We start from the raw sequence: 27,317 nt of genomic DNA on the forward strand, positions 1-27,317 counted from the left end.
TGCAGTACAGTTATTTCTTCCACATTGGGTGATATGTACATTTCTTTCGTTTTGCATAGCATCAGCTGTTCCCTCTTTCCCACTCTTCCCTCCCTCCCATTGCTGACATTGAGCTGCTTAGTTCATTTTGATCAATGTCAAGTCAAGCAAAGGATTTTTAAAGAAAAATGTTGAGGTGTACAAGACACTATGTAGAAAACGAACTTTACAACTTAGGCGGGGAGTTGGGAAGGTGGGGAGGGAAGGGATGAAAAAAAAATGTACCTGTATATTTTGGGGTTTATAGACCTGTTGGAATTCATCGCCAGTGGCTCACACCTGTAATCCTAGCTACTCAGGAGGCTGAGATCTGAGGATCGCAGTTCACAGCCAGCCCAGGCAGGAGACTCCATGAGACTCTTAACTACAATCAACCACCAGAAAACAGCAAGTGGTGCTGTGGCTCAAGTGGTAGAGCGCTAGCCTTGAGCTGAATTGCTGAGGGACAGAATTAAAGCTCCATGACTGACCCCCCCCAAAAAAAATCCTTTGCTTTCATCAGAATCTTTTTTTTTTTTTTTTTTTTGCGGGTTGTGGGCCTGAACTCTGGGCCTGGGCGCTGTCCCTCAGCTCTTCAGCTCAAGCCACTTGAGCCACAGTGCCACTTCCAGCTTTTTCTGTTTATGTGGTTCTGAGGAATCAAACCCAGGGCCTCATGAATGCAAGGCAAGCATTCTACCACTGAGCCACCTTCCCAGCCCCTTCATCAGAATCTTAAAGAAATCAAAAGTAGGCAATCTCAGCACCAGTGGCTCACACCTGTAATCCTATCTATTCAGGAGACTGAGATCTGAAGAACATGGTTCAAAGACAGCCAGGCAGGACACTCCTTGAGACTCTTATTTCCAATAAACAACTAGAAAACCAGAAGTGGTGCTGTGGCTAAAGCAGTAGAGCCCTTGCCTTGAGCTGTAGAGCTCAGGGACAGCGCCAAAGCCCAGAGTTAAGCCTCTAAATAAATAAATAAAACTTATTATCTTGTTTTGAGATTCACCTACCATCTCCAGTCCTGTTTCTGCTAAAAATTGATACATTGACAATTATGCTAGATCAAAGATCTGCCCACCTGTCATCTTTCCTATCCCTCTCTGTAGTGGGAATAAACCCAGAGCCTTGTTAAGTATGCCTTCTACATACCAGCCTAGATTTTTGGAGTGGAGAGAAGGTAGTACTTGGGTACTGACTGAGCTCAATCCCCTTTGCATTTGCTGGGCAGGTAGGTGGTCTTAACACTTGAGCAACACTTCCAGGTTCTTTTTTTTTTTTTTTGGGTCCGGTCGTGGGGCCTGAACTCTGGGCCTGGACGCTGTCCCTCAGCTCTTCAGCTCAAGGCTAGCACTCTACCACAGCGCCACTTCCGGCTTTTTTCTTATGTGGTGCTGAAGAATCGAACCCAGGGTCTCGAGCATGCAAGGCAAGTGCTCTATCACTGAGCCACCTTCCCAGCCCCCACTTCCAGGTTCTTTTTGCCTTGATTATTTTCAAGGTAAGGTCTTGCTTTATGTTCAAGGCAACCTGGGCTATAATCCTCATATTTGTGTTTCCCCATGTCACTGGGAATGTCAGGTATATGCCTTGTAAAAACCTTGTAATTGTGCTTACCCCATAGCTGGAATGACACTATTGAGTGACATAAAGCCTTAAGAATTTTTTTAAAATTATTTTTTATTTTTTTGTCGGTTATGGGGCTTGAACTCTGGGTCTGGGTGCTGTCCCTTAGCTCTTCAGCTCAAGGCGAGTGCTCTACCACTTGAGCCACAGTGCCACTTCCAGGCTTTTTTTTCTGCCTATGTGGTGCTGAGGAATCGAACCCAGGGCCTCATGTATGCAAGGCAAGCGCTCTACCACTGAGCCACCTTCCCGGCCCAGAATTTTTAAGCCTAGGATGGCCTCAAATCCTGATCTCCTGGTCAGGTTGTTGTTATTGTTCCAGTACTGGGGCTTGAACTCAGAGTCTTGAGCTTTCAACTTGGCTTTTTTGCTCCCAGCTCTACCACTTGGATCATGTTCCTCCAATTTCAGTTTCTCTCTTGCTTGAGTTAAGAGTCTCATTGATTTGTCTGTCTGGTTGGCTTCAAGCCCACTGGAAAATGAACTTGTTCATTCCTTCCCAAGAAAACTTCAGTTTGAGAGAAAAAAGTGAATAATTTATTTATTTTTAATTGTTTTACAGTTTTGGTTGATTTAAAAATGCCAATATGCTATGATTGAATTTCTTTTATAATACTTTGATTTATTTTCTTTCTCTTTTTGTTTTCTGTTCAGCTCAAGAAGAAGAAAGGAAAAGTTGAATTGAGACCCATTAATTTGGGGACCGATTATGAATATGGAGTTTTAAACATTCACCTGATTGCATATGACATGACTCTGGCAGAAAGTTATGCCCAGTATGTTCACATCCTCTGCAACCATCTCTCCCTCAAAGTTGAGGAAAGGTAGGAGTGATGGTTTTGTATGTGATGTTCTTGGAGTGGGAAAAGCATGTTCTGCTTTTCAGTGAAGTCAGGATTTTAATAAATAATTTGAGTGGATCAAGAAAATATGGTTCATATATACAATAGAATCTTACTTATCTTTCAGAAAGAATAATATTCTGTCACTTGCAGGGAAATGGATGGACTTAGAAAAAATTATGTTAAGTAAAATAAGTTAGGCTCAGAGAGAAAAATAATGCATGTTTTCTCTCATGTGAAAGGTAGATTTAAAGTAAAATATACATGAGAGCATACAGTATGCAGATATACACAAAGAAATTGACCAAAGGATGGAGTACTTAGGGGAGGAGTCCAATAGTATAAATTCTCTGAATGACTAGTAAACCATTTAACAAAATGGGTACCAGGAAGCTGAAACAAGTTTGGGGGTGGAGGAGACAATGACAGGGACCACCCGAAAGGAGGGAGGAAGGGTGAACAAATGCAGTCATTATATTCAATGTACGTTATGTAAAAATTGAACTGTGTAACTTGAGGGTAAGGACTGAAGAGGGAAAGATTGGGGAGAATGATAGAAGGGGTAAAGTTGATCAAGGTGCATTGAACATATAACCTGACTTCTAGAACTGAAACCCCTTTGTACAACTACTTAAGAGAAGTAAGTGGGTTTTTTGTTTGTTTGTTTTTTTAGGTAACTCTTTTAGGTTTACAGTCTGCCACAATCAAAATATAGAGCAGTTCCATCAATCCAAAAAATAAACCCAGTATCCAGGTGTAGTCAGTCTCCTTGCCCTTCCCCAGGGAAGCCCCTAGCACCTACTGATGGGTTTTCTATCCCTATTGTTTTAACTTAATCCAATGTATTTAGCCAAGTGCTGGTGGCTTGTGCCTGCAACCATAGCTACTCAGGAACCTGAGATCTGAGGACCAAAGTTCAAAGATAGCCTGGACAGGAATGTCAGTAGACTTTTTTTGGCACAGGGTGGGGGATGGGGGGGTGGCTGGGGGGAAGAGTACTGGGTGCTGTTCCTGAGCTCTTCAGCTCAAGGCGAGCATGCTACCACTTGAGCCACAGTATCACTTCTGGTTTTCTGATGGTTAATTGGAGATAAGAGTCTCACAGACTTTACTGCCTGAGCTGGCTTTGAACCACGGTCCTCAGATCTCAGCCTCCTGAGTAGCTAGGATTACAAGCATGAGCCACTGGCACCCAGTATCAGTAGAGTCTTACTTAAAGTTAACCAGCAAAAGGCCAGAAATAGAAGTGTGGCTCAAATTCTAGAGCACCAGCCTTGAGTGAAAAAGCTAAGGGACAGCACTCATGCCCTGGGTCAAGAGCAGTGTGCGCGTGCGCGCGTGAAGGAGAAGGGGGAAGGAAGGAAGGAAGGAAGGAAGGATTATCTTGTAAACGAAGCTGTATAGTGTACAGCTGTTTGTCCTCTTAGCATTACATGTTTGAGATTGCTTTATGTTTTGTAAGTGGTTTTTTGTTTTGTTTTGTTTTTGTTCAGTCATGGGGCTTGAACTCAGGGTCTGGGCACTGTCCCTGAGCTCTTTTTGCTCAAGGCTAGCACTGTACCACTTTAAGCTGAAGGACCACTTCCTGTAAGTTTTTTTTCTTTTTCTTTTTGGTTGTTGTCATTGTTTTGTCCATGGTGGGGGCTGAACTCTGGGCCTGGGTGCTGTCCCCCAGCTCTTCAGCTCAAGGCTAGTGCCCTACCACTTGGGCTACAGAACCACTTCTGGCTTTTTTCTGCTTATGTGGTGCTGAGGAATCAAACCCAGGGCCTCATGCATGCAAGGCAAGCACTCTACTACTGAGCCAACTTCCCAGCCCCATGTTTTTTGTTTTTGTTTTAATTGTGATAAAATACATGTAAAGCTAACAGTCTTAACTATTAATTTTTTTGTTTTTTCGTCAGTCATGGGGCTTGAAATCTGGGCTTAGGCACTGTCCCTGTGCTCTTCAGCTTAAGGTGAGCCCTCTTCAGCTTGAGCCACAGAACCACTTCCAGTTTTCTAGTTGTTTATTGGAGATAAGAGTCTCATGGAGTTTCCTGCTGGGCTGGCTTTGAACCATGATCCTCAGATCTCAGCTTCCTGAGTAGGTGATTATAGGTATGAACCACCAGCACCTGGCTAGCCTTAATTATTCTAAAGTATACAATTAAAGTGATATCAAATCCATCCATAATTTTGTACAACACCACCATCTGTCTCCATAACCATTTATCTTATAAAACTAACTGGCTGCCTACCAAGCATGAGTTCCAAACCTATTACCATTAAGAAAAAATCCATACTTACTAAACTCTCCCTTTCCTTCTTAGCCTCTGTCAATTACCATTCTATTTTCTGTCTCTGATTTTGACTATTTAAAGTCATAAGTGGAAATGGCTTGTTTTACTTCTTCTATGGTAACTGGGTCCCAGCGCTTACATAGCCAAAGGAGGAGAATTATGAGTTCAAGATCTATATTTATGGGGGCTGGGAAGGTGGCTCAGTGGTAGAGCACTTGCCTTGCATACATAAGGCCCTGGGTTCGATTCCCCAGCACCACATAAGCAAAAAGAAAAAAAGCCAGAAGTAGCACTGTTGCTCAAGTGGTAGAGCATTAGCCTTGAGCTGAAGAGCTGGGGGACAGCACCCAGGCCCAGAGTTCAGGCCCCATGACTGGACCCCAAAAAAATAAAAAAGATCTATATTTATGTACTTGTTTGTTTATTATGCTGGTTCTGTGACTTGAATTCAGGGCCTGAGCTTTTTTGCTCAAGGATAGCCCTCTACTACTTAAGCCACAGCTCCATTTCTGGCTTTCTCGTGGTTAACTGGAGATTAGAGTTGCATGGATTTTCATACCCAGGCTGGTTTTGAATTGTGATCCTCAGATCTCAGTCTCCTGAATAGCTAGGATTATAGGCATGTGCCATCAGTGCCTGGCTAAGAGCTACTTATATTTATTTATTTTTAATAAGTTTTTTTCTGAACAGAGGGGTTACAGTTACATGAGCAAGGTAATAAGTACATTTCCTATCAAGCATTGTTGCCTACTCCTTTGTTTTTCCCCTACCATACCTTCTCTCCCACCTCCACAACTACACTCTGCCCCCTCCCCTAAATTGTAAAGTTTGTTTTTCAACATAGTGTCTTGTACATCTCATTGTTACAATGGGTCAACCTGTATCCCTATTTAAACATTTTGTTTTTTCCCTTCCCTTCTCCAAATTAGACCAACATCAAATACAGTGAAAACAGGGGTTATACTGTGGGGGAGGAACATAAAAAGCAACAAAAAAAATCACATGGTACATTATAAATACGTTAGGAACAATAGCAAGAAAGAAAAAAAACCACTTGTGTCCCTATCTTGGGGTTCATTTCGCTTAACATCATCTTGCATGGTCATATATACATAGCTTTTGACCTTTTCTGCTTGTCCCAGACATATACTAGTTATTGCAAATAAGGGAAACTATAGGACTTATGTTTCTTTGGGCCTGGCTTACTTCACTTAATATAATTTTTTCCAAGTTTTTCTATTTCCTAACAAATGGGACGATGTCATTCTTTCTGATGGAGATATAGAATTCCATTGTGTGTGTGTGTGTGTGTGTGTATCACATTTTCTTGATCCATTCATCTACTGAGGGGCATCTGGGTTGGTTCCATATCTTAGCTATGGTAAATAAGGCTGCAATAAACATAGTTGTGCTGGTAGTTTTAGTATGTTCTTGTTTGTAATCATTTGGGTTTCTTTTTCTTTTCTTTTCTTTTCTTTTTTTTTTTGTTGGTTGTGGGGCCTGAACTCTGGGCCTGGGCGCTGTCCCCCAGCTCTTCAGCTGTAGACCAGTGCTCTACCACTTGAGCCTCAGCTCTACTTCCTGTTTTTTCTGCTTATGTGGTGCTGAGGAATCAAACCGAGGGCCTCATGCATTCAAGGCAAGCATTTACCACTGAGCCACCTTCCCAGCGCCATTTGGGTAAATGCCCAAAGTGGGATTTCTGGGTCATAGGGGAGCTTTATGTGGAGTCTTTTGAGGAACCTCATACTGTTTTCCAAAGTGGCTGAACAAGTTTACACTCCCACGAACAGTACAGTAGGGTTTCCTTCTGGCCACATCCCCTCCAGCATCTATTGTTATTAGAGTTCTTGATTATAGCCATTCTAACTGGGGTGAGGTGGTATCTCAATGTTGTTTTGATTTGCATTTCTTTTATGGCTAGAGAGGTTGAGCATTTCATCATGTGTCTCTTATTTTTATTTTTAACAGTTCACTTCTCTGCATTGATTGAAGTTTTCCCCACTGTTATATATGAGCAGTGCAGCAGTTTTTTGCTTTTTGTTTTGCCAGTTTTGGGGCTTGAACTCAGGGCCTGGGCACTGTCCCTGAGCTGTTTTTGCTCAAGGCTAGTACTCTACCACTAGAGTCACAGTGCCACTTCTGGCTTTTTCTGTTTATATGGTAGTGAGGGCTTCATGCATGCTAGGCAAGCACTCTACCACTAAGCCACAATTCCTAGGCCAAGTGTACCAGTTTTGTTCAGTCAATAGTGTGAATGGCTGTAGCTGCAATTTCTAAAGAAAGGAAAGGAAGAGGCCTCTCCTGTGGGCCTCCTAACCTAAGGCATCCCTCACTTAGCAGCAAGCTGGGAGATGGAAATCATACTCATCTGGGAGAAGCTTCCAGTCCTGTCAAGCCTGTTGGTACCCAGTCTATGTTCTGTGGAGAGTGGAAGCATCACCCAGCATCACTTGCTGTGAAGAGCCCATACTTTGTTACCTCTTTTCTTAATTCTACTTTCAAAAAGTTTTAAGGCATAACTTTTATCTTATTTTGCTTTGTTCTTAAAGTACTGAGGACCCCAGGGCTTTGTGCATGATTCCCAAAGGAAACATTGTTTTGTCAACAGGGTTGATATTCTAATGTAATTATTTCATTTCTTCTTCCCTGACCTTTCAAGAAATGTTTATTATGAAAAAACTGGAAATTATACAAAATAGGGCATGGGTCAAGTGGGAAAATGCTATCCCTACAAGCACAAGGCTCTGAGTTCAAACCCCAGTATAGAAAAAGTGTGGAAAGTACACAAGAATGTAGACACTTGAGAACAATTACGCTGGGCACCAGTGGCTCACACCTGTTATCCTAGCTACTCAGAAGGCTGATGTCTGAGGCTGGAGGTTCAAAGCTAGCCCAGGCAAGAAAGACCGTGAGACTCTAATCTTCAATAAACCCCCAGAAAACCGGAAGTCGTGTTGTGACTCAAGTGGTAGAGTGCTAGCCTTGAGCTGAAGAGCTGAGGGACAGTGCCCAGGCCCAGAGTTCAAGCCCCATGACCTACAAAAAAAAAAAGAAAGAAAGATTACCTGTATTGTTATCACTCAAAGCCTCTTCTACTTTGAAATTACAAGACTTCCCAGTATTTTTTTTTTTTTTTTGGGTCTGGTTATGGGGCCTAAACTCTGGGCCTGGGCACTGTCCCTCAGCTCTTTAACTCAAGGCTAGTGGTCTACCACTTGAGCCACAGCGCCACTTCCGGCTTTTTTCTTTTTGCTTATGTGGTGCTGAGGAATGGAACCCAGGGCCTCAAGCATGCAAGGCAAGCACTCTACCACTGAGCCATCACTGAGCCACCTTCCCAGCCACACTTCCCCTCCTGCCTTCTGGGCTGTAGAGGTACTGATGACTTTCTTGGAATGCTTCCCCCAGGCAAGCACTTTAGCTCATTCTTTACATCTAGATAAATAGCTCTCACCTGCAAAGCCTTCCCTGAGCCTACCTTTTATCCTCTTGTCCCAGTCTTACTCAGAACCTACTGTGATTGCTTTTGTCTTACTGGAGTGCAGGTGCTTGTGTACTTGCCTGTCTCTGTAACACTCTGAGTGAGCTTTTTTGATAGGTAGCAATTTAATAATAAAAGCATATTAATATTGTTCAGTTGTCAATTAAAAGCACCCAAAGCTTCGTACCTGTGTCTCATGCCTGTAATCCTAGCTACTCAGGAGGTTGAGATCTGAGGATATCAGTTCAAAGCCAGCCTGGGCAATGAAGTCTGTAACTTTTCTTTTCTTTTTCTTTTTTTTTTTTTTGTCTGTCATGGGGCTTGAAGTCTGGGCCTGAACGCTGTCCCTCAGATCTTCACCTCAAGGCTAGAGCTCTACCACTTGAGCCATAGCTTCACTTGCAGTTTTCTGAGTGGTTTATTGGAGTTAAGAGACTCACCGACTTTCCTGCCCGGGCTGGCTTTGAACTGAGATCCTCAGATCTTAGCCTCCTGAGTAGCTAGGATTACAGGTGTGAGCCACCAGCACCTAGCTAAGTCTGTAACTTTTGTCAGTCGTGGGGCTTGAACTTAGTTCTCAGGAGTGGGCACTGACCCTGAGCTTTCTGCTTGAGGCTAGCACTCTAACTCTTGGAGCTATAGGTCCACTTTTAGTTTTCTGGTGGTTAACTGAAAGTAAGAGTCTTGTCAGACTCTTTATCAATACTAAACTATAAACAAAATGCAAAAGTGGAGCTGTGGCTCAAGTGGTAGAGTGGCTAGCCTTGAGCACAAAAGCTCAGGGACAGTGCCTGGGCCCTAAGTTTAAGCCCCAAGGCTGGCGTGCACACACACGCACGCACACACACACACACACACACACGCACGGGCGCGCGCGCACACACACACACACACACACAAAGCAAACAAATAAATTTTGAAATAATAAATGACTATCATTATAAACTATTTCAGTTTAGAGAACTCCATATTGGTAAAGTGCTCTCTTCTATACTTTAAATATATTAGTTATAGAACATACTGTTGATAGAAGGCTTATAGACTTGGGGAAAACAAATTCACTTAGCATGTAATGTAGCCAGTAATAACTAGTACCTGAGTGAGTTCCTTGAAGGCATGGATGGGGTTTGTCCCTAGAGAGCCCGTGACAAAGCAGGTTGTTATGAAATATTTGTAGAATGAAATCAATGAATAAAATTCTGTTCAGCTCTGGAAGTGTGACTGAAGTGGTAAAGTCCTTGCTCAGTAAGCATGAGGTCTTGAGTTCAAAATCCAGTACTCCCCACCGCCACTCCTCCCTCTAAAAGAGCCAAACTAAACAAACAAGAAAAAACATTATTAGTGACAGGAATGGATAAGTTCTATTTTAGTCAACCTTAGTTACAGAATGCCAAAATGGAAAAATAAAACTAACATTTTAGAGTGACTTTTACTTTTCTTAAAGCTTTTATTAACAGTTATTTTATTTGACCTCCCATAAGAAGTCTGTGATTGCGTGTCCACTTGTATGTGTGTGTGTGTTTGTGTGTGTGTGTGAGTGTTAGGGGTTGATAATACTGGGCATTATGCATTCTAGACAAGTACTACACTGAGCTACATCCCCCTTTTTTATGTCAGAAAGTTATTACTGTATTTGGATTGCCGATCAAATGTACAAAACAGTAGGAGAAGATGTTATTTAAAGAGGCTATATAAAAGAGTTCGTAATACCCCGGCACCTGTTTATCAAGGCAAAAGAATTGGCATTTCTTTCTTTCTTTTTTTTTTTTAGAGTTGGTTTAGTATATTATATATTTTAGCTTTGAAAGCTATAGAAATCAGTTATCCCAGTTTTTTCCTATAAAAAGACCCATTTTCCCAAAGCATTATGCACAATTTTAATTAGAATATGACAGATGATATTTCATAATTTTTAAATATAAAATGAAGTCAATGACTTGAAAAAGTTATTTACTGCAATGAGTTTGAGGGGAAATTTTATAATCGATACCATTACAGATACAAAGTATAACGGTTCAACTTTTTAGTGCTTGACAGGGAAGAATCATGATAAAAAGATCAATATGAAATCATTTGATTATAATAGCAATATCTAACATTTGAAATGTATCCATGCTCTTTTGAATAATTGTATTAGTCAGGTATAGTTATTGGCTGCTGTTGTTGCACAGAGCCGGGTCCTGAGCTGGAGCCACAGCCATGAAAAGGGAGGAGATGGTGGTGGAGGAGACGCCAGGGCAGAGTGTGTGTGTGGGGGGGGGGGAGAATAGATTTCCAGAAGTGGGATAACTGGATCAGAGGGGTGGTTATCCTGTATAAGAGTGTGCGTCTCACTGCACCTTCAATGCCATTGAGTGTCAGAATTTAAACACCATACCATGCGTAGGAATTGGCATTTCTTAGGTGTATGATAGGATCTCATTTAACCATTGTAACAATTTTATGAACTGGGTATGCATTATTTCTTTAAGTTTGAGCAAGTAATAAGTGGCAAGACTAATGTTTAAATCCAGGGCCATCATGTTTCTGTTTTCTACTGTATTAAACTTTTTTGTTGTTGTTGGTTGTGGGGCTTGAACTCAGGGCCTGGGTGCTATCCCTGAGCTCTTCTGCTCAAGGTTAGCACGCTACCACTTTGAACCACAGCTCTACTTCTGGTTTTTGAGTGATTAATTAGAGGTAAGAGTCTCATGGGGACTTGTCTGCTTGGGGCTTTGAACCAAGATTCTCACATCTCAGCCTTAGGTGCCCATGGGCACCCAGCTTACATTAAACTTTTGTAGAGATCCATCAGTAGATGGCTTTGTCCTTTGCTATTATATAATGAAACTTTGTTTTTGTCTTGTTTTTTTTTTTTTTTTTGTGAGTCTGGTCGTGGGGCCTGAACTCTGGGCCTGAGCGCTGTCCCTCAGCTCTTCAGCTCAAGGCTAGCGCTCTACCACTTGAGCCACAGCGCCACTTCCAGCTTTTTTCTTTTTGCTTATGTGGTGCTGAGGAATCGAACCCAGGGCCTCGAGCATGCAAGGCAAGCGCTCTACCACTGAGCCACCTTCCCATCCCTGTAATGAAACTTTGTGAGGCATGAAAAATTAGGAATCCTGCTGTCATTATTATTTGTAGTTCAATGAAATTTTGTAGTTCAATGAAATTTTGGGTAAGGTGAATACAACCCTAATACCATTTTTTCTTTTAGCCATTAGTTCAGTCCTGTCTCATCACCACACTTGATCTTTAAATTGTATACAGATATAGGCTCAAGTTGTAATTTTATTTATATAAGATACTGAAGCCCAGATAGAAGAGTGAATTGCCTGAGTATTGCTAATAAAGGTCAAACTCCAAGTCCAGTTTTTTCACAGCAGCACATTGATCTGCTGGTGTATGAAGCATGGAATGCAACAGTAGTTCTCAACTCAGCTGATTGAGATAATGTATACAGATAACTGTCATCATTTGAAGGTTATCAGTGGCATCTGAGCCCCACAAAAAACCATTTGGCCTAAAATGGCAGTTGTGGTAAGAAATCTTGACCCAGAACAGTTGGCTTTGTTGCTTTATGTCTCCAGAACAAAGCATACCTACTGATGGGCTTGATTCTTTCAGAACAGGCTGTTTTTCAGTAGCTGAAAAATCTTCATTAATCATCAGGTTATATTCAGAATATTGTATTGAATTAAGCACCAGGAAGACAGAAAGTTATTAGACACATTCTGCCTCCATCAGAAAGTTCAGAAACATCTGGAAGAGATAAAGGCTATTTAGTTACTTCTAGCTGCAAATAAGCTCCCCTGGATTCTAGAAGCTATTGCATACAGTGGTGGCTATAGTCATGGATGATCCTGGTAGAAGTAGGGCTGCTGGATAGGCAAGGCACTGGTAAGCTCATGCCTGTAATTGTGACTACTCAAGAGTAGTCTTGAAATTTGGAAGATCATGGGTTGAAATCAGCCAAGGCAGAAAAGTCCATGAGACAGTATCTCCAGTTATCCAACAAAAAGAAAAATGCAGAGCTTTCTTGCTCATGCTGGTGGTCTATCCACTTGAGCTTAACAAGAGCAGGAGTCCCTGGAATTCAAGCACAAAAGGTTGGGGGGAGAAAGAGAGAAAAATAGAAATAGTACTGCTGGCTTACATGGACATTTCCAATGTCTTGCTCTCTTTCCATAGTTATGCAATGCCCACCAAAACCATGGAGGTGTTGAAGCTACAGGACCAAGGCAGCAAAATGTTCCTGGACTCCGTCCTTACCACCCACGAGCGAGTGGTTCAGGTAGGTGTGGGCAAACCTGAAGTGGATTTGCTTCTTAGGTTCACTCCTTGTGTTTTTTCCTTTGTTATGCCCTTTTTTTTTTCCTTCTTAACTGCTTTGAATGAGTGTATATGCTGGAGTTTAATTCTCGCCCTCCCCCCTTCCCTATCTGTCAGTTGTGGGGCTTAAGCTCTGGTCCTGGGTGCTGTCCCTTAGCTCTACAGCTCAAGGCAAGCACCCTACCACTTGAACTACAGTGCTACTTCCGGTTTTCTGGTGGTTTATTAGAGATAAGAGTCTAATGGACTTCCCTGTCTGGGCTGGCTTTGAACCACAATCCTCAGATCTCAGCCTCCTGAGTAGCTAGGAATACAGGAGTGAGCCACCAGTGCCCGGCCTCTATCTCTCTTTTTATGCAACCTCATTTATTCTTCCAGCCTTAATGACTATATCTGTATTCTAGAATCCAGATAACCCTATCCAAGATACATGTATCTAGGCTTGATCTGTGGACTGAATTTTAATACCCAGATACCTATTGGACTTCTCCATTGAGATGTTCCACAAATGCTTTCCTTGCCCTCATTGTATACAGAACTATTTATAAGGGGAATGATTTTTCCCCTTTTCTATAAACCTCTTCATTTTTGAGCCTAATGCTTATCCTCCAATATTCAAATTCCTTAGCTTCTGTCTCTTAAAAATCTTTCAAATCTATCAGCTTTGATTTACTTCCATAACTAATGTAATCCTATCATTTTCTTCCTCTAAACCCAAGTGGCTTCCATTTGCTCTAGCAGTTGTCTTCTGTTCTTTTCCTACAGAGATAGGTGAGAAGCCATACCACCATGATCGTGCTAAAAGTTATTAAAAATTCTGAGTGGCTCATGCCTATTATCCCAGCTGCTCAGGAGGCAGATATTCATCAGATGATTACTGTTTGAGACCACCTTAGGCAAAAAGTTAGGGTGACTTGTCTGAACAAATAAGCTGATTGTAGTTGTACACACCTGTATAATCTCAGCTATTTGGGAGTTATAGATAGGAGGACAAGGGTCAAAGGCAGGTCCTGGGCAAAAATAAGAGACCTAGCTGAAAGAAAATAAAGCAAAAAGTATTGTGGCATGTGGCTCAAGTGATAGACAGATGCAGTGCCTTGAGTTCAAACCCCAGTACCATCAAAACACAAAAACAGAAAAAAACAAACAAAAAAACCCAACATTAAAAAAAAAAGTCACAGGCTAGGAATGTGGTTTAGTGGAAGAGTGCATGCCTAGCATGCATGAAACCCTGGGTTCAGTTCAATAAACAGAAAAGGCCAGAAGTGGCGCTGTGGCTTAAGTGGTAGAGTGCTAGCCTTGAGCAAAAACTCAGGGACAGTGTCTAGGCCCTGAGTTCAAGGACTAGCCAAAAAAGAAGAAGAGGAAGAATCACACCTTGTTGTTGTTGTTTTTTTCACTTGTGGGCTCAACACACACACACACACACACACACACACACACAAGTAGTAGGGAGGGCTAGAAATGTGGCTTAGTGGTAGAGTGCTTGCCTCAAATGCATGAAGCCCTTGGTTGGATTCCTCAATGCCACATAAACAAACAAACAAAAAGAAATAAAGGGCTGTTGTTCAAGTGGTAGATCCTAGTCTTGAGCAAAAGAAGCTCAGGAACAGTGCCCAGGCCCTGAGTTCAAGCCCCAAGACTGCCAAAAAATAGAAAAATACATAAAAGTGGTAGGGAGGGAGGGTTGCTGGTGGCTCATGCCTGTAATACTACTCAGGAAGCTGAGATCTGAGGATCATGGTTCATAGCCAACCCAGGCAGGAAAGTCCATGAGACTATTATCTCCAATTAATCATAGAAAAAGCAGGAAGTGGCACTGTGACTCAAATGGTAGAATGCTAGCCTTAACAAAAGTAGCCCAGAGACAGCAGCCAGGCCCAGAGATCAATTCCCAGGACCAGCAATAGTAGTAGTAGTAGTGAGAACTATTTGGGAAGAGAAAGGAGATCAGCAGGAGAGGGAAGAGCCAAGAAAAGGGAAGGGAATGTGGCTTAGTGGTAGAGTCCTTGCCTAGCATGCATGAAGCCTGGGTTTGATTTTTCAGTATCACATAAACAAAAAGCCAGAAATGGTGCTGTGTTTCAAGTGGTAGAGTGTTAGCCTTAAGCAAAAGCAGCTCAGGAACAGTGCCCAATCCCTGAGTTCAAGCCCCAGGACTGGCAAAAAAAGGATCATAAGCCGGACGCTGGTGGCTCACACCTGTAATCCTAACTACTCAGGAGGCTGAGATCTGAGGATCATGGTTCAAAGCCAGCCCGGGTAGGAAAGTCCATGAGACTCTTATGTCCAGTAAAAACTACTAGAAAACTAGAAGTGGTGCTGTGGCTCAAGAGGTAGAGTGCTTGCCTAGAGCTGAAGAACACAGGGACAGCGCCCAAGCCCAGAAAAAAAAAAAAAAAGGAACATAATGAACTGGACACTGGTGGTTCACATCTGTAATCTTATTTACTCAGGAGCCTGAGATCTGAGGATCACAATTCAAAACCATCCTAGGCAGGAAAGTCTTTGAGACTCTTATTTCTAATAACAACCAAAAAGCCAGAAATAGAGCTGTGGCTCAAGTGGAAGAGTACTAGCTTTGCATACAAAAGCTTAAGAACAGCACCTTGGCTCTGAGTTCAAGCCCCAGGACCAGCACACACACATACTACAAAATCATAATGAAACTGAGCATGGTTGCTTGTTCCTCTTATTCCACCTAATGCTATTTGAGGCAAGCCTGGGCAAAAAGTTAGTGAAACTCAATCTTTCAACAAATTAGCCAGGTTTGTGGCCTCTGTTACAAAGAGACCATAGATGGTTTTTTTTTTTTTTTTTTTGGTTGTGGGTCTGAACTCTGGCACTGGGCACTGTCCCTCAGCTCCTCAGCTCAAAGCTAGTGACCTACCACTTGAGCCACAGCTCCACTTCTGAATTTTTTCTGTTTATGTGGTGCTGAGGAATTGAACCCATGGCCTCATGCATGCAAAGCAAGCACTCTACCACTGAGCCAACTTCCCAGCCCTTTGTACGTTTTTAATTGTAATAATACTGTACAGAGAGGTTACAGTAACATGAGCAAGATAATGAGTACATTTTCTATCGAGCATTGTTGCCTCCTCCTTTGTTTTTTTCCCCTACCATCCCTTTCCTCCCACTTCCACAGCTACTGCCCTTGCGCCCCCCTCCTCCCTTTCCCCCCACCAAAGATGTAAAGTTCATTTTTAACATAGTGTCTTGTACATCTCATTGTTACAATGGGTCAACCTGTATCCCTGTTTAAACATTTTGTTTTTTCCCTTCCCCTCCCCGAAATTAGAGAAGTATATATACAAGATGCAGGGCATGGACATCAAGTACAGTGAAAACAGGGGTTATACTGCGGGGGAGGAACATACAGAGAAACAATAGCAAAATAAACACATGGTACTTTATAAATACATTAGCAACAATAGCAAGAAAGAAAAAATACTGTGTTCCTATCTTGGGGTTCATTTCGCTTAACATCATCTCATATGGTCATATGTACATAGCTTTTGACCTTTTCTACTTATCCTACATATGTACTAGTTATTGCAAGGGAAACCATGGGACTTATGTTTTGGGGGGCCTGGCTTACTTCATTTAATATAATTTTTTCCAGATCTCCATTTCCTAACAAATGGGGCAATGTCATTCTTTCTGATGGAGGCATAGAATTCTATTATATATATATATACCACATTGTCTTGATCCATTCATCTACTGAGGGGCATCTGGTTTGGTTCCATATCTTTCACCTTCTTTTTGTAGCAACCTTATTGATATATAAATGGCAGAATATATGATTTCTCATTTAAAGTATACAATTAAATAGCTTGTAATATATTTAGAAAGTTATACAACTGCTTCTATGATGAGCTCACAATATTTTTCTTTTTTTTTTTTTTTTGGTCGTTTGTGGGGCTTGAACTCTGGGCCTGGGCGCTGTCCCTCAGCTCTACAGCTCAAGGCGAGCGCTCTACCACTTGAGCTACAGGCCACTTCCAGTTTTCTGGTGGTTTATTGGAGATAGGAGTCTCACGGTCTCTCCTGCCCGGGCTGGCTTTGAACTGCGATGCTCAGATCTCAGCCTCCTGAGTAGCTAGGATTACCGACGTGAGCCACCAGCGCCCGGCCTCACAATATTTTTCATCAACCCAAATAAATCTTGTAGTCCTTAGAAGTTACTCCTTTGTCCTAGTTTCCCTACACTCTTGGAACCACTCATCTACTTTCTACCTTCTATGCATTTAGGTCTTCTGGGCAATTCATTTAAAAGAAATTTGTATAATTATATATAATATGTGTAAGTGTAGAATGTATAGCCTTTTGCATCTGGGTGTTTTCATGTTTCCAAGGTATATTGATATTGTACTATAATACTTAATTTTTTTCGGGGGAGTCCGGTCGTGGGGCCTGAACTCTGGGCCTGGGCGCTGTCCCTCAGCTCTTCAGCTCAAGGCTAGCGCTCTATCACTTGAGCCACAGCACCACTTCCAGCTTTTTTCTTTTATGTGGTGCTGAGGAATCGAACCCAGGGCCTCAGGCATGCAAGGCAAGCGCTCTACCACTGAGCCACCTTCCCAACCCCAATGAATACATTTCTTATCAAGCATAGTAGCTTCCTCCTTTGTTTCCCTTTCCCATCCCTTCCCATCCTCCCCCCCCACCCAATCCTCCCTGCTTCTCCCCCCACCAAAGTTGTAAAGTTCATTTTCGACATAAGGACTTATACTTCTCATTGTTGCAATGGGTCCACCTGTATCCCTATTTAAACGACTTGTTTTTCCCCTTCCCTTCCACAAATTATACCGACATCAAATACAGTGAAAAGCATGGGTTATACTGTGGGGGAGGGACATACAAAGCAACAAAGAAATTGTCCCGACCCGCAGGACGTCAGCGAGGGCAGTGAACCTAAGTTAGAAGGAATGAAGGGACAAGAGACACGAAGAATGACAGCAAGACAAGGGTTCTGATCAAGCTGCAAATTTTTATTTTTCACACAGGGGTATTTATATGCTTGGACTAAGGAAGCTTTTTCATTGGCCGTTAAGGAAGCTTTTCATTGGCCATAGCAGTGCAGGATGTTTACTTAGGGCAGGATGAGGGTCCCATTCTGTAAACTCAGCCTCAAGATGTTCCAGTGAGATAGTCAAGCCTATTATGTTGAGAGACTCAACTTTTGGCTCCAGACAAGAAATTATCTTATAAATGCGTTAGAAACAATCGCATGAAAGCAAAAAAACATTTGAATACATATCTTAGGGTTCATTTCCCTAACATCACCTTATCTGACTTTTTCTGCTTGACTCAGACATATACTAGATATTGCAAATAAGGGAAACCATGGGACCTATGTTTCTTTGGGCTTGGCTTACTTCACTTAATATAATTTTTTCCAAGCCTTTTCCATTTCCTAACAAATGGGGTAATGTCATTCTTTCTGATGGAGGCATAGAATTCCATTGTGTATATATAACACATTTTCTTGATCCATTCATCTACTGAGGGGCATCTGGGTTGGTGCCATATCTTAGCTATAGTAAATAATGCTGCAATAAACATAGTTTTAGTGTGGTAGCTTTAGTGTGGTCTTGTTTGTAACCATTTGGGTAAATGCCCAAAAGTGGGATTGCTGGGTCATAGCCCAGCCCCTATAATAATGAATTTTATGGCCAAATAATAGTTCATTTTATAGAATTTTATCATTTTTATTAACATATATTAGTTATACAATGTGACATTTTACACATATACAAATATATAGAATTTCATTTACAGTTCTGTCACCTTACCATCAGCAAGGTAGTAAGTGGAAAGTTAAATGTGCTAAATTTAAAATAATGAAAGTGCTTAGAAATCTTCATGTCTTCAAATATTATCAGGTAGATCTTACTTGCTCTGAGGGCCCACAGATGAAGTATGAATTCTGTAGCTGTTAGTTGCCTTTATGGTTCTCCTCCTGCTTTTTGTCTTTACATCCCATTCACTCTGGCCATATCAGGAACTAGTTCTAATAACACTGTTATTAAAATTGCCAAATACTGTTATGCATCCACATTGTTCTGAATCTTGTTTACTCTGCCTTGAAAACTCTATGCTACTGTTGAATTCTCCTGTTGTTCTTCAAGTCTCTGCCCAGATGTTAGCATCTCTGGAAACTTTATTTGACCTTCTCCGACTGAATTAGTAGATATTTCTCTTGTGGTCCTCACAACTCCCTGCATTGCCTTTCTCCTGTACATCTGATTCACCTCTGACTCTTAGGCCAAGTTCTCATCCCATTCAGCAGCTGGCCTGTTTGGATAAACCTGAGTAACATCAGAAAGTTAGCCTGGACATGGGGCCAGGAAGGTGGCTCAGTGGTAGAGTGCTTGCCTTGCATGCATGAGGCCATGGGTTCAATTCCTCAACACCACATAAGCAGAAAAAGCTGGAAGTGGTGATGTGGCTCAAGTGGTAGATGGCTACACGTTGGTAGATGGCTAGGTTCAGAAACTAAAAATGGAGTTAATCCTTCACCTTACTGGATTTGACATTGGAGCCCAGGCCATGTCTGCCCAATTATCTTTCAGTGCCCTCCCTAGAGCATCTTTTCTTATTTTACAGATAAGCGGTTTGAGTGCTATATTTGCAGAGATTTTCCTGGAAATACTCCAGAGCAATCTTCCTGAAGGAGTCAAATTGTCAGTGAGGGAGGTAAGTGCTGGTTTGAGAAGAGGCCTCCCTCAAAATGAGGAGAAAGAATGGATTGCCAGGTTTTCAAAACAACAGAAGTGTAGATAGTTCTGCCCACATAATAATGAGCATTGTGCAGTCTGGAGGTACTGTGATGGTTATTACAACACTGTGGAGGCACCCAAGGTGATGCTTTGTGTATCACAGAGCTCACCTCCATCTCTGTGTCCCGCTGTTAGGCGAAACCCATGACACTTCAGATTCTCTCCTTTCAGGCAGTTATGTAACAGTAAGACCATGTTTAAAGATTTCATAGAGTGTATAAATCAGAACACAAACAGCAAAATGTTCCTTCAAGAGACATTTCCTAGACCTTCGAGGTTTCTCTATAACCTGATTGAATATATCCAGTAAAAAATACGGGTCATATAGCTGGGTGCCAGCGGCTCTTGCCTAATTGTAGCTACATGAGGTTGAGATTTGAAGATTGAGGTCTGAAACCACCCCGGGCAGAAAAACCCAAGAGACTCTGTCTTCAGTTAACCAGCAAAAAAGCTGGACTAGAAATGGCTCAAGTAATAGAGCACCATTGCTGAGCAAAAATAAATAAGCCAGGCACCAGTAGCTGATATCTAAGGCTTGAAGCCAATTAGAATAGGAAAGCTTATGAGACTCTCATCTCCAATTAACTACCAAAAAAAAAAAAAAGCAAGAACTGCAGCTGTGGCTCAGTGCTCACTTTGAAAAAAAAGAACCAGTGTACAGGCCCTGAGTTTAAGCCTAGGACTAACAAAGAATAAAATAAAATCATGAATAAATAAATAGCTGAGTGAAAGGGCAGGGCTTTGACATCAAGCCCTGGTACTGGGGCAAAAAAAAAAAAAGTGCTGGTCATGAGCTAGAGCTATGACTCAAGGGTTGAGTGTTTGTATACCAAGCTTAAGCGGACAAGTTCAAGCCCCAGTACTTAAAAAAAAATGCTAGTCAGAAGGATATCTGGTTGGACATGAAAAACTGGCAGAACAGGTCATTAGGAACTTTAGCCTAAATACTAGTTATTCAGGTCTATTTGCATGACACAAATCCATCAGGTCAGGTTAAACCAGTACCCTGACTTTACCCATCCCCTTTTGTTCTAAGGACATGCTTGTCAGCGTGTTGACTTTCATGTGTGAACATGGAAGTTATGTTCTGGTCAAGCTGACAAAAGATTCCAGTGCCTGTAAATATAATTTCTTAATATAAAGGGATAATTTTTATATTAAAAAGTGCTGGGCTGGAAAGGTGGCTCAGTGGTAGAGCGCTAGCCTTGAGCTGAAGAGCTGAGGGACAGTGCCCAGGCCCAGAGTTCAGGCCCCACGACTGGACCCCCCCAAAAAAAGTGCTAACTGGAAGCCAGCAGTTCATGCCTGTAATCCAGCTTACTCAGGAGACTGAGATCTAAGGATCACAGTTCAAAACTAGCCAGGGCAGGAAAGAGACTCTTATCTCCAATAAACTCCTTGGAAAAAGTTGGAGTGGCACTTTGGTGCACATAGTAGAGCTCTAGCCTTGGGCAAAAGAAGTTCAGGGACAGAGCCCAGTCCGAGAGCTCAAGCCCCAGGACTAGCCAAAAAAAAAGAAAAAGTACTTTTAGTCTGATGATGTGGCTCAGTGGGAGAGCATCTGCCTAGCATGTGCAAGGTCTTGGGTTTGATCTGTTTAACAAAACAACAATAACAAAAGCGTAGTTCTTTACATGCCTGAGAAATCTGATTTAGCTTTGAAGCTCTGATATCTAGTACAAATCTCAAACATGGTAGTGAATCTCAATCATTCTCTGCAGAGAATGGGCCCATCTTGGATGCTGTATGTATTTGAGAAACTAAAAGTTCTGTAGTAATTCCCACTACTTTTCTTTTTTGTACTCCCCAGCACACTGAAGAAGACTTCAAAGGAAGGTTCAAAGCTCGGCCAGAACTTGAAGAACTGTTGGCCAAGCTGAACTAGCTACCACGGATGTTTCATTCCATCCAACACTAGTGGTACTGAGTCTCAAGGAGAAGAGCTTCTTAGGTGGTCAGAGTTAAGTAAAAGGCTGGCCCGTTGATTTCTTAATTACTCATTTCCACACTAGGAATGCTTTCTCTCTGTGACATGGCAGTACTTGCCAGTTATTATACCACTTACCTTTGGAATAACTTGGAGTATCCTCCATCTAATAAAAATCTGCTGCTATATTTGTTACTACTGCTGTTGGTGTGTATGAGAGATGGGGAAAGGGAGGAAAGGAGAAGAGAAGAGTCAGGCCATCTTGACTCTACTAAGAGATTCTTTTTTCTTTTTTTTGGTCGGCCGTGGGGCTTGAACTCTGGGCCTTGGCGCTGTCCCTCAGCTCTTCAGCTCAAGGCGAGTGCTCTACCACTTGAGCTACAGCGCCACTTCCGGTTTTCTGGTGGTTTATTGGAGATAGGAGTCTCACGGTCTCTCCTGCCCGGGCTGGCTTTGAACCGCCATCCTCAGACCTCATCCTCCTGAGTAGCTAGGATTACAGGCGTGAGCCACCAGCGCCCTGCTTTTTTCTTTTTGTCTGATGTGTTAGCATAGAAGCATACTTCCCTTCCATATTGTTTTGATAAGAGTGAAGTCCTCTTTTTTTTTCTTGTGGAGGTAATTTCTTGCTATATAATCCTTTGTAACTCACTTTGTAACCCAAACTAATCTTGAACTTCGAGATTCTCTTGCCTGAGCTTTCCAAATTCTAGGATTACACAAGGATATGCCACTATGCCTGGCTTGAAATCATCTTTTAAAGCAAACTGGTGTTATAGTGATGTAGGGATCATAGTACAAATAAACTCCCTATATTAGTTCATTTTGTGTTGCTATAATGAAATAGCTGAAACTGGGTTCTTTTATTTTTCCTGCCAGTTCTGGGGTTTGAACTCAAAGCCTAGGTACTGCCCCTGAGCTTTTTTTTTGGGGGGGGGTCTGGTCGTGAGGCCTGAACTCTGGGCCTGGGCGCTGTCCCTCAGCTCATCAGCTCAAGGCTAGCACGCTACCACTTGAGCCCTAGCACCACTTCCGGCTTTTTTTTCTGCTTATGTGGTGCTGAGGAATGGAACCCAGGGCCTCATGCATGCAAGGCAAGCGCTGTACCATTGAGCCACCTTCCCAGCCCCATGCCCCTGAGCTTTTTTGCTTAAGGCTAGCACTCTACCACTTGAATCACAGCTACAGTTCCAGCTTTTTTTTGTGCTTAATAGGAGATAAGAGTCACATGGACTTTCCTGCCCAAGTTGTCTTTAAACTGCAACTCAAATCTCAGCCTCCTGAGTAGGAAACTGGGTACTTTATAAAGAAAAGAAGTACATTGATGTCACTATTCTGGAGTTTCAAGAACATGGCACCAGGGCTGGGAAGGTGGCTCAGTGGTAGAGTGCTTGCCTTGCATGCTTGCATGCCTGAGACCCTGAGTTGACTCCTCGGCACCACATAAGCAGAAAAAGCCGGAAGTGACACTGTGGCTAGCCCTGAGCTGAAGAGCTGAGGGACAGCGCCCAGGCCCAGAGTACAAGCCCCATGACTGACAACAAAATAATTAATTAAAAAAAAAAAAAAGAACATGGCACCAGAGACAGCTCAGTTGTGGTGAGGGCTCTCAGGCTTATGAAAGAGGGAGAGATCATGTGATAAGACAGGAAGCGGAGCCCAGAGCTGATGGCCCACGCCTGTAATCCTAGCTGCTCAGGAGGCTCAGATCTGAAGATCACAGTTCAAAGCCAGCCCAGGCAGGAAAGTCTATGAGACTCTTAACTCCAATAAACCATTCAGAAAACCAGAAGTAGAGCAATGGCTCAAGTGATAGAGCGCTAGCCTTGAGCTGAAGAGCTGAGGGACAGCGCCCAGACCCAGAGTTCAAGCCCCACGACCTACCAAAAAAAAAGACAGGAAGCCGAGAACAAGGAGGGGTTAGTCTTGTTCTTTTTTTTGGGGGGGGTGGTCCGGTCGTGGGGCCTGGGCGCTGTCCCTCAGCTCTTCAGCTCAAGGCTAGCGCTCTACCACTTGAGCCACAGCGCCACTTCCGGATTTTTTCTTTTTGCTTATGTGGTGCTGAGGAATTGAATCCAGGGCCTCAGGCTTGCAAAGCAAGCACTCTACCACTAAGCCACCTTCCCTGCCCCTAGTCTTGTTCTTTTTATTACTGTAAGGTCTGTCCTGGGAAGGCGAGACAGGCTCCTCCCTCCTCTTGGAAAAGTCTCTGCCCAGTAGTTGTGTCACCTAGGTAATTGGCACACCTGGAGGTCACATCCTGGGCCACCACGGTCACCCTTGCCATCGGACCAGGAGAGAGTCCCAGGCCCTGAAGTCACATCCCCATCCAATGTGGCTGCACCTTCTCCCCTCCCCTTTCCTACGTAAACCCAGTTCAGACCCAGCTTGCCCCTTTCACCATGCAGGGCTGGGGCAGCAGCTCAGTAAATAAACTTATTTTCCAGCCTGAATAGCGCTTGGTGCTCTCTTTGTCGGCTACCTAATTAAGCCTAGTATATTTAATTTACCTTACAATTACAGCCTACTATTAGAGGGTCCCAAGAAACTAATCCCTTTCCATGGCAGAGCCCTCCTCCATAACCTAATCACCTGCAAGGTATCACTTCCTAAGGTTCTGTCACCCTTAGACAGCAGATCAAGCTTCCAGTGCCTGAACCCTTGGGGAACACACTCAAACCCTATCAAAACCACTCTCTGAATAAAAAGCTTAAAGAACTTGGGATTTTGGAGAAGGATGGAGATTTTGCATATGAAAAAATGCTCCAAAGCTGGGCACAGGGGGGCTCACACCTGTAATCCTAGCTACTCAGGAGGCTAAGATCTAAGGATAGCTGTTCAAAAGCCAGTCCCCACAGGAATGTTGTCCGCTAGACTCTTTATCTCTAACCACCAGAAAATCAGAAGTAGCACTGTGGCTCAAGTGGTAGAGCACTAGCCTTGAGCTAAAGAGCTGAGGGTCAGCGCCCAGGCCCAGAGTTCAAGACCCACCACTGACAAAAACAAACAAAAAATAAAACTCCAGATGGAATTGTGGTGTGTCCATAAGTAAAATAAATTGCTTTGTAAGTTAGTAACAACAAAAGTATTCAGGTAAAGGGCTGGGAAGGTGGCTCAGTGGTAGAGCGCTTGCTTTGCATGCCTGAGGCCCTGGGTTCGATTCCTCAGCACCACATAAGCAAAAAGAAAAAACATCCGGAAATGGCACTGTGGCTCAAGTGGTAGAGCACTAGCCTTAAGCTGAAGAGCTGAGGGACAGCGCCCAGGCCCAGCATTCAGGCCCCATGACCGGACCCCCCCCCAAAAAAAAAATAGTATTCAGGTAAAGGTTTATACTTGCTAATTAAGTATTCCTGGAACAAGTTGAAATAAGGGAAAGTAGATGTTGGGTAGGAGTCAGCAAATGACTGCCTATAAAGCAAATCCTAAGCGACCATGTGCTGGTGGCTCACACCTGTAATCCTAGCTATTCAGGAGGTTGAGATCTGAGGATCGAGGTTCAAAGCCAGCTTGGGCAGGAAACTCTGTGAGTCTCTTTATCTCCAATAAACCACTGGAAAACCGGAAGTGGCACTGTGGCTTAAGTGGTAGAGTGCTAGCCTTGAGCTGAAGAGCTGAGGGACAGCACCCAGGCCCAGAGTTCAAGCCCCACGACCAACCAAAAAAAAAAAAAGCAAATCCTAACCCACTGACTTTTGTTGTTGTTTGGTTCTGTTTTAATGATGTCACAAAATCAGGTATTTTGAAATGAACATTAGTTATATAGTACAGTCACAAGACCTTCTGTCTTCATAAATAAAGGTTTATTGGAAAGACCTCTGCTCATTCACTCAATGTTGTCTATTACTGCTATAATGACATGTTTGAATAGTTACAACAGAGTACACAAAGTTAAAACACTCAATATTTGGCCCTTTGTAGAATAGTTTGTCAAAGACTTATCTAAGTCATTGAATCTCAAAACTTCTAGGGAACATGAAAATCACCAGGATGAGGTATTTTTGTGGGGGGGGGGGAAGAGGGGTCCAGTCGTGGGCCTGAACTCTGTGCCTGGGTGCTGTCCCTCAGCTCTTCAGCTCAAGGCTAGAACTCTACCGCTTGAGCCGCAGCGCCATTTCCGGCTTTTTTCTTTTTGCTTATATGTGGTGCTGAGGAATCGAACCCAGGGCCTCAGGCATGCAAGGCAAGCGCTCTACCACTGAGCCACCTTCCTAGCCCAGGATGAGGTATTTTTCAGCACAGACTCCTGTCCTAGATTTTAAAACTTCATGTGTATGCTGTAAGGGTCTACACTTTGTTTCTTACAAGTTCTCAAGTGATACTTGTGCTGCTAATCCAAGATTACCTCTTTAAGAACCTCTAGTTAGGTGGCCCCTAATGTTTTTCCCTTTCTAAGCACTCTTGCATTCATGCAAAATAGCTATCATTTGTGGAACCAGCACTTGTGCTGGGGGTCTCGGGATATTGTTTATGTGCCTGTGAATGTTTGTCTAAATGAGAATATGTAAGTGTGTGTGTGTGTGTATCTGAAGCTCACATTTATTGGTCTCCTCCTATTTAGAAATTCTCTTTCAGGTTATTTGTATTATCCTGATCTTATAGGTAAGAAACTGAAATTAGGAGAGATGAAATCACTTTATCACACAGCTAAAAGACAATTCTCTTCTCCTTTACTTCTGCGAGGATCTGGGGAGCTGTGAGCAGTCTCACCACTTCATGTACTTTCCTGGCTCATCAGCGTCAGTCCTGCAGTTATTTGCATTTGTTTCCTTGATCTCCATAGGTAACCACAGGAAACTCAAATTTCCTTCTAAGGCACAACACTACAGGGACAGGTACCCCTCATTAAAATGCTCCTCTGAATTCAAATGGAAGGTTCGGCAGGTCAAGACTTACAAGTGAACCCCACTGGAAGTGAAGGCAGAATTTTCCAGTGAGAACTGATGTTTTGGTTATAGAACTGCTCGTTATTGAGTCTCCTCTAGGGAAGATAAAAAAAAAAAACAAAAAAACAATAACCACAAAAAACAGAACAAATGAGTGAGAGACTAGGGAAGTATAATGACATAAAAGATGCATTTACATGTTAACAAGATATTGAGCTGAAAGAGTTTAGGAACAGCCAGCCTCATTGTTTCCTTTAACAACTGCATGTTCAAGGCCCAGAGAGCTGTGATTTGCCCAGTGTCACAGGGCATTTCACGGGCAGAGCAACAGCAGGATTCAGATCTCCTGATTGCCAGCCCATCCCTTTCTATTGCATCACTAAGGGATGAGTCAGACTTCTCTCTTAAATAGGAGGCCTTTGGATTCTGTCTCCTTGGAACCTTCTTACCACTCACCTAGTTGATGATTTACCCTTCCACTGGAGTCAAAGGACTTTTGTTGCTCATGGTTAATCTGACCTGAGAAATGGAAATTGTTCTTAATGTCCCATCCTAGCAAAACAAATAGGAGATAGTTTTACTGGATCCTCAGGGCTACACAACAATTATAAGCTTCCTTTGGTTCTCTAAAGCACAGGGAAAAAATGTTTTCTTAGGATCACAGAACAATGAAATGAATTAAACAGAACAAAAGTATCTGTGCTCCAAGTTGAAAATATCTTTCTCTTATCTCCTTGAGACAACTATTATAAGAAAAAGAGGCAGACAAACCTGGGTTGGCCTTGGGTTTCTGTATTAGTTTTAAAGCCTCTGGTGGTTTTTTGTTTTGTTTTGTTTTCCTGGTGTGCTAACTTCATTGAACTTCGTTTTTGGGTTTTTTTTTTTTTTTTTGTAAGATGAGGTTATCTCTTTTTTAGAGGTAGGAGATGGAGAAAAAGCAAAAGGATCAGTAATTATGAAATTTTATTCCCTTCTCAACAATTGTAGTTTAGGGGCTGGGAAGGTGGCTCAGTGGTAGAGTGCTTGCCTTGCATGCATGAGGCCCTGGGTTCCATTCCTCAGCACCACATAAGCAAAAAGAAAAAAGCCGGAAGTGGCGCTGTGGCTCAAGTGGTAGAGCGCTAGCCTTGAGCTGAAGAGCTGAGGGACA

At 42.7% G+C, this 27,317-nt stretch overlaps 1 protein-coding gene across 1 annotated transcript; it reads left to right on the plus strand.

Annotated features, from left to right (window-relative positions):
- Positions 1-2,307: 2,307 nt before the first annotated feature.
- On the plus strand, positions 2,308-21,476 carry Mrpl48 (mitochondrial ribosomal protein L48; the record flags this gene model as incomplete). The annotated part of the gene is made up of 4 exons (XM_013013962.1): positions 2,308-2,474; positions 12,426-12,528; positions 19,182-19,271; positions 21,165-21,476. Coding segments are annotated over 4 exons (435 nt in total), but the record flags the coding sequence as incomplete, so codon positions are not given.
- Positions 21,477-27,317: the final 5,841 nt, after the last annotated feature.

The sequence above is a fragment of the Dipodomys ordii genome, unplaced genomic scaffold (assembly GCF_000151885.1).
Source record: "Dipodomys ordii isolate 6190 unplaced genomic scaffold, Dord_2.0 Scaffold22, whole genome shotgun sequence".
Taxonomy (NCBI): domain Eukaryota; kingdom Metazoa; phylum Chordata; class Mammalia; order Rodentia; family Heteromyidae; genus Dipodomys; species Dipodomys ordii.